Source organism: Teleopsis dalmanni, chromosome X, assembly GCF_002237135.1.
Source record: "Teleopsis dalmanni isolate 2A chromosome X, ASM223713v2, whole genome shotgun sequence".
Taxonomy (NCBI): domain Eukaryota; kingdom Metazoa; phylum Arthropoda; class Insecta; order Diptera; family Diopsidae; genus Teleopsis; species Teleopsis dalmanni.
The window spans coordinates 96773678-96781446 of NC_051848.1; the positions used below are offsets into that span (position 1 = coordinate 96773678).

The 7769-nt window shown below is 30.0% G+C and overlaps 2 protein-coding genes across 2 annotated transcripts; one reads left to right on the top strand and one right to left on the bottom strand.

Annotated features, from left to right (window-relative positions):
• Positions 1–463: 463 nt before the first annotated feature.
• Positions 464–1159, top strand: LOC119688749. Its single transcript, XM_038103416.1, has one exon. It carries the CDS (start codon positions 464–466, stop codon positions 1157–1159), a length of 696 nt encoding a protein of 231 aa, XP_037959344.1.
• A 487-nt stretch (positions 1160–1646) lies between these two features.
• LOC119689245 (probable cytochrome P450 6a13) lies at positions 1647–3627 on the bottom strand. The gene is made up of 2 exons (XM_038104034.1): positions 2533–3627; positions 1647–2461 (listed from the first exon to the last, which is right to left on the bottom strand). The coding sequence occupies exons 1-2, from the start codon at positions 3614–3616 to the stop codon at positions 2046–2048; spliced, it is 1500 nt and encodes a 499-aa protein (XP_037959962.1). The 5' UTR covers positions 3617–3627; the 3' UTR covers positions 1647–2045.
• Between the last annotated feature and the right edge of the window lie 4142 nt (positions 3628–7769).

Genomic DNA, 7769 nt, shown 5'->3' on the forward strand with positions numbered 1-7769 from the left:
GCATTCGTTATATAGACCAGCTGTTGAAAATCTTATATTGGATGTACGCGCTTACGGATTAATCGATAACTGGTTTCATGCAAATTTTTATGATATGGTAATGGCCGATAGAGTTTCATTTACAGATAAAAGCAATCCGAAGGTGTATGGAGGCTCATTAAAAATTGAAGACTTGCAATGGGTGTGGATTACATATATATTACTAATAATTTTAAGTATTTGGATTTTTACTGTAGAATTTTTTATCGCACATTTTATTATTAATAAATAAAGGAAACTTATAAAATTTCCAAATGAATTACCGCTTTATACAGCTTCTTATAACGTAGAAGACTACTGCTTAATGATACCATTGCCAAGCTATAGACGAACGTGTGATATTTTTACGGATATTATTCCGTGGGGTCTCAGAGCTATTACACCAATTATAGTATTAATATTTGCTTTACTGTTTCTGTGCAGTATGCATCAAAGTCGAAACAAGATTTCTTACTTGGATATATTTTTGAATGATAAAAGTATTAGAGGTGTACTTGGACAATCATTTACGCTGCCCAGTAAATTGAATTTAAAAACCAAATTAATTTGTGCACTTCTTTGCTATTACAGTTTAATTGTTAATACAGGCTATCAAGCAAATTTACAATCGCTTCTTACACATCCACCAAAAGACACCACAATGAAAACTTTCAAGGACTTGGAAGATGTAGACTTTAAGATTTCTTTATCACGTTTGGAGTTCAATATGTTTACATTAAACAGAACAATTAAAAAATTATTAAGATTTGAGGAAACTTACCGAGACTTTGTGAAATTGCGTGAATCAATGAATACGAGTTATGCCTACCCAGTATCTCGTACACGTTGGCAGGTGTTTCATGAAAGACAAATGACTTACGAAAACAACGTTTTTTACTATGCCGATAATATGTGTTTCCTCAAATTCATTGATCTTAGTATACCGGCTCGTAAATATTTACCCTATCGTAATGTGTTTGCTGAGCATATACAGCGCTTACACGCAAGCGGGTTAATAAATTATTGGACATCCTTTAATTTTTACGATATGGTTAGGCAAAATCTTACAAGTTTAGAGGATATAAGTGAACCAGTAAAATGGGCTCAACCATTAGGTTGGTATGATTTGATAAAGGTATGAATTTTGTATATTTTTGGTGCTGTCATCTCTTTGTTTGGATATACTTTGAAAAAATAACTTGGATATATATGCAGAAGCGTAAATTTAATCGGAAATTATACACTAAAGCGTATAGTAATAAAAAGAATTCATTTATGTATTTACCATAGTTATATCTTACATAATAAAATAAATGCAAATACATATTTTTACATATTATTCTTCTTTATGCATTTATAAGAGTAGAAATTGGTGGATGAAGATTTGATTTTCACAAGTTTTATATAAATTCTTATTATTATTATTATTTTGGTATATTAAAAGATTTGTTCCGTGAGTGCTGGCTGTAGCGAACTAGTGACTTATCTAAAGAATTAAAAAATTTATTAATAACACACGTACATTAAACTATTTTTTTCGTATATTAGAAGTTTGAAAAATTATTTCAATAAAACAGAAAATACATATTATAAGGACCCTTGTCATCTAGAAGTATTCCTATCATCTTAATTTATCATTAAACGTTTTTAAAATCCGCTTCACAGCAGCAGATAGTGATCAATTTGAATCCAAATCTTTGCAGGAGTACAGAATAACAAAAGTCCAACTAATTGATGTAAAGTGCATCATCAGACCTTGTGTTATGATCATGACAACAATAGAAAGGCAGCAGAAAGAAAAATCTTATAGAATGACAGAATATTAAAATCAAGTGTCAGTAACCGCAATTCATGTATGAGATTGGAGAATGAACGGACAAAGTGGAAATGTGTGAAGAATATTTTCACCCGACTATGTAATTCGGATAAGTAACCACAAATTATTATTTGTTAATCTTTTTTATTACTATTATTTTCTATGATACTAGTATTTTGTCATAAACAAATGTCAACATTTCACACATCTTTCACAATTTTTCTATTTTCAAATACACTCCTCTTTCAGCATCACGAAAGTGTTTATTCAATTTATATTTCATAGGTATTTGTGTTTCTTTGGTGGGAGAAAATCGATAGTTTTTAAGCATCATATATAAACCAATTATAATTTGCATATAGGCAAATCTGTAACCAATACAAGCTCGTGGTCCTTTGCCGAAACCCATATATGCCATTGGATGACGTTTTACAATTTCTTCTGTCGAAAATCGGTTGGGATCGAAACGTTGAGGATTTGGATATATGTCTGGATCATAATGTAAGGCATCAATTGGTAAAAGAACTCTAGTTCCTTCTTCAATGACATGATTTGTATTTGGTAAAATATAGTCCTTGGCAGCTTTGCGTACGATAACCGGTACAACTGAATACTTACGCGTTGTTTCTGATAAAAAAATATAAAAATATATTAGTTTCAACATTCAGTTTAGTACATATAGTGTTTATGGTACATACCGTACATACAGTGAAGTAAATACTTCATTTCTTTAACTGCTTCATAAGTAAGTTTGCCATCATGCTGAGCCATAACTGCATTCATTTCCGTCCGAGCCTTCTCTTGAATGTCTGGATTTAAAGCCAGTTCGTATAAACAAAAACTCATTACACTTGAACTTGTTTCAAAACCTGCTACAAAAAATAAAAATGTCTGTGCAGTTATCTCTTCCATTGTTAAAGCATCTGATGTCTCTGATTTTCTTAACTCCATTAATATATTAAGATAATCTTTTCGTTGTATACCCGTTTTCTCTCGATATTCTACAGTGTCACGAACAATTTGAAAGAAGAAGTCTGAAATTTCTTTTGGAAACAGTTTCATTCTGAATTTTCGAGCTAAATTTGGAAAAGTACTCATAAGCGAAACCACAGGCATACTGTGTTTAAAATAACCAATTTTTTCACAAGTTTTACTAAATTTACTTGTTGGTTCCTTTAATCTATTGCACTCTAAACCGAAAGCAACGCTTCCTATAACGTCTGTTGTATAGCGTGACATAAGATTTGCAAAATCAATTCCTACATTCATATCTGTAGAGTTTCGCTCATCTTCCAAAACACTGATTAATTGATCAGCTACATCGACGACAGTGGTAAACATACTTTTTATTTTTCCTGATGTGAAAGTTGGAGTAAATTTTGTTCGTAAATTTTTCCAGTGTTGTCCATCTAAAAGCAGCATGTGAGCAGAAATTGGATCATCTCTTTTATTAAAATACTGTCCTCGATCTGTAAAATTTGCAAAATCCTTAACACATATATGCTGAATTAAATCGGGATCGAGCAGTATAATCGTTTTGTTGAGAAAGAAATAAAATCCAACGAATCGTGCTTTTTCCTTGAATTTCATATAATATTCTTGGAAAATATCATACAATGTTTTGGTGCGATAAAATTCCTTAAGATTTCCGAAAAAAAACACTGGTTTATCGTGCAATACACCGCGGTCCTTAAAATATGAATATTGCTTCCGTAACGCCAAATAAATAAGCAGGAAGCTGCCGCATATAAAACACACAAGAATTTTTATTAAGTCTATCATGGTGTCTCTACTGTTCGTTAAAGGTTGTAAACTTGACTGTCACTATTTATATGTACAACACCAATTAAATAGTTTTATTTTTAATAACTTATTGTATTAAAATAAAATAAAAACGTAATTTACATAGCTTTTTAATTGTCTTAAAATGAAAATTACTTCAACGTCAATTAAATAATTGCTTTTATTGTAGTCTTTTTTAAATCATTGCTTATTTAATTACATATTATTGGGACTTTGTCCTCTACTATCCTAACTCCTATTATCTTAATTGATACTTAGTTGTTTTAACATCCGTTTCACATCAGCAGATATTGATATATTTGAGTCCAATTTGGTTCAGATAAATATTTAGCTCATTATATCTTCATAGAAACCTAACAGAAGTTTAGCGTTATATCATTTATTGCTACTCTTCATATCATTCTTTTTTTCACAATATACGTCTTCGAAGTCAGTCCTATTGTTATGATCATAATAACAACACGAACGTGAAGTTGAAAGGCGTACAGAAAAATCCTTTCGTTCACTTTCATATCTGCTTATTACTCTCGAGGCCACATCCGATATGCTTTAAGCTTACTTTCTGGAAATCTTCATGAACCGTAATCGGAACAGTTTCATGCCATAACACGATTGGTATAACTGAAATCACTGGTATAATCTGAAATATGCTAAAAATTCAATGTAAATATAAAGTTAAATAACTTTGAAAAGAAAAGAAAGAATAATTGATACGCAATATAAACTTTCGTATGAAGAGTATTAATAATTCGGCAAAGCTGAAGTTACATCTATTTTCATGTTTTAATTCAATTAAGTATATGCTATTTTTTCTTGAAATTGCTGTCAGAAAAGCTCTACTCATTTAAAATATTATACAAAATGGGTTTATTTTTAAGTAGTAAGTTTTTATTGTTTTGTTTAAAAAAGTTTAGATAAATGTGTTAAGTTCTAAATAATAACAATTTAACTAGATGAATCGTCATCGTCATCGTCATCTGTGCGAATCGTAGAGTAACATTGGCATGACTTTCACAGTATTACGTTCCTAGATTAGGTTTTATACATTAGAAAGAATATGCAACAAATAATGCCTCTACAAACAGTATAGTATAGAAATTTAACAATTAAAAATAAATATATATAATTAATTAATTAAATTATCATTTCGTTCTAATATAAACACAGCAAGAGTTTTTATTAATAACATATAACTTTCACAACAAATTAACAAAACTCCAGGAAAATGTGCGAACATAAAAGTAATACCTCTCTGCTTAACGCTAAAGCACAAATCATTCGCATTACTCCCGACGTTCTCCAACCTAGTACCCTGCTATATGACTTGAAATCCATAATTCAGTACAACTCTCCTCAATATCGTTCATTATACTTCAAATCCTTGCATTTAACTATTTCCATCATTCCTCTCCATAACCGTCATTTTCACGATTCCAGTTATAGAGCCTATAAGTAACCTGCCAAACGTGCAGGTTATATTGCCAGACAGATGAAGACAGATGCTTTCTTCGATTGCTAATGTGTTAAAGAAAGTAGGACTAGAGGACATCAATATCGCAAATAGTGTTGCACAGATGAAGAGACAAGTACAACATTAGAACAAAATTTTACAATACATTGAAAGTATGCCTTAAAACAAGAGACAAGACTTTATCATAAGTTGAAATAAGACGAAAAACCATTTGGAGATCCTATCTTCAAGTAATGTTGCGATAATTCTAGTGTAATATAGACTCAAGTAATGAGACGATTTTTTAGTCCATTTAAATCAGACATACCACTAATGTGATAATGATTGACGATGCATTAGGCTATTTTCAAAGACAAATCCACAATATAATGTGATTTTAAAAAGATTGTCCATAATACAATAAATTTACAAAATGAAGTTTATAATTTTATCATTGTTTAAAAACAAAATTTAGAAATATTTCACTATTTGAGGAAAGAACTGTTCTCCAACAATCTTTAACATCACTTTTTCTTAAAGACTGTAACTACTTCAAAATACTTCGTAAGTCTTCAGTGGAATATATCAATACACTTTTGTTTTCGTATGAGTTATTGAAAGCCTCATCTACTTTTAGTGACGTTGGAGACACATATCTTAAATTATTGAATGTGTTAACTACCTGTAATAAGATGAGGTCACATGGAAGGTAATTTCATATATCTCTTATATATATATAACTTTTTGACATATAGATTATACAAGTGTCTTTATAGATTATATGAAGTCTTATAGAGATCCTGCATGAAAAATTAACTTCATTCATTCGTGTACTTACTTTTTTGAACAACTGCTTAGATTTATATTTAATTTATTTATTTTAATTTATAAAATTATATTTAACGCACTCATTTGATTACCTCAATTACTGTGCATCTAAGTTGACAACATTTGTAGATATATTGTTATATCGATCGATGTCATTTAGGTTATAGATATATATATATACATACATAATTTTTTCAAAAGAGTAGTAAAGGTATTGTATAATAATATAATATTAAAACAAATTAAAACAAAAATTTAATCCATAAAACTGTAGAAAATACGTTTTATTGGCTACTACACAGATTATTTATAGATATAGATAATAATAGTAAGAACTTGCCCTTACCAGCAAATGTACCGTGTCCAAATAAACGGTACGGTAATGCTTTATAAGGTAACATATAAACGCCCATGAATTATAACAATAGCCACTTTTTCATCAAATCGAAATATTTTTTATTGCTATGTATGTACATAATAGTGTTTTTATTTAACTGTTTTTTTTAATTGTTCGTTTGAAATGTATTTCAATATTAAAGTAAAAAGTTATGAAAATAAATTTCAATATAAGCGATTTATTTTTACAGAGTTTATTCATCGGAAGGATTGACTCAGAAAAAGTTAATTTATTGCGTTCAGTATTTTTGGAAAATGTTTATTAAGTTCTATAGCATCTGCCTAACTTATTTATCGATATTTACAACTAATGTTATACTTAAGGACAACCATCTTACATTGACAACAATACGTGCGGAGTTTCAAATTAACCATCGGACAGCTGTTTATGAAATTCTTTTAGATATATTATCTAAACATAATTTTGAAACAATATATCTAAAAACCTCTTCAACTTGTTCGCTATCTAAATTAATTGGAAATCTGACCATACCAGTTATAATAGACGATTTACGTACAAGCTCCCAAATAAAGCCTACAATCAACAGTAACCTCATAGCAATTGTCTTCTGGAACAAGAACCTCAGCATAAGTACGTTAAATCTGTTAGTACAAACATTACATAGTATGCGAGAAACGAAAACAATGATCTATGTGTCTACAGCTTCAGAAAAGTACTCATTTAAATTAGTTGAAAACATACTAAGTTTCTTTTATAATCATAAAATGTTTAACGTTTTTGCTTTCATTGGAGACTCCAGTTATAAATCTGAGTTCTACACATTCTGGGCATATCCGAATTTCCATATAGTAAAAGAAAGTGTAAACGCTTCAGCAGATTATTTTCCAAATAAATTTAAAAACTTACATGGTACTAGTATAATAACACTACCAGACCAGTTAGAACCAAGAACAATAGTGCACAGGAATAAATTGGGTCAACAGGTGTTAATTGGTTATGTCGGGAAATTCATGCTCACACTCGCTTGGAAATTAAATGCTACACTGAAATATGCACGACCAGTAAAAGGTGGAGAAATCATTTTTTATGGTGATTTACTTGCGTCAACAAAAAATGGAACCTTGGATATGCCAGCCAATATTCTACCCATTACAAATGTAAGTGACTTCCACTATTTTACTTATCCATTCGAGTTTGTCCATTCATGTTTAATGATTCCAACAGCAAAGGATGTACATTTGAAAGATATCTATTTATATATATTTAATCTTAAGTTCGTCGTCATCTGTGTGATAATTTATTTTACTTTTACACTTTTTCTCATGTTACACCAATTAAAGTTGACCACTCTTCGATATAAACGAAAACATTGTCAATGTCACATATTCGAATTTATACTTAATGATGTCACATTGCGTGGTTTATTGGGTCAAACCTTTAACATGTTGCCCAATGCAAATATTACGCTTAAACTAGTATACATATTGCTATCCTTA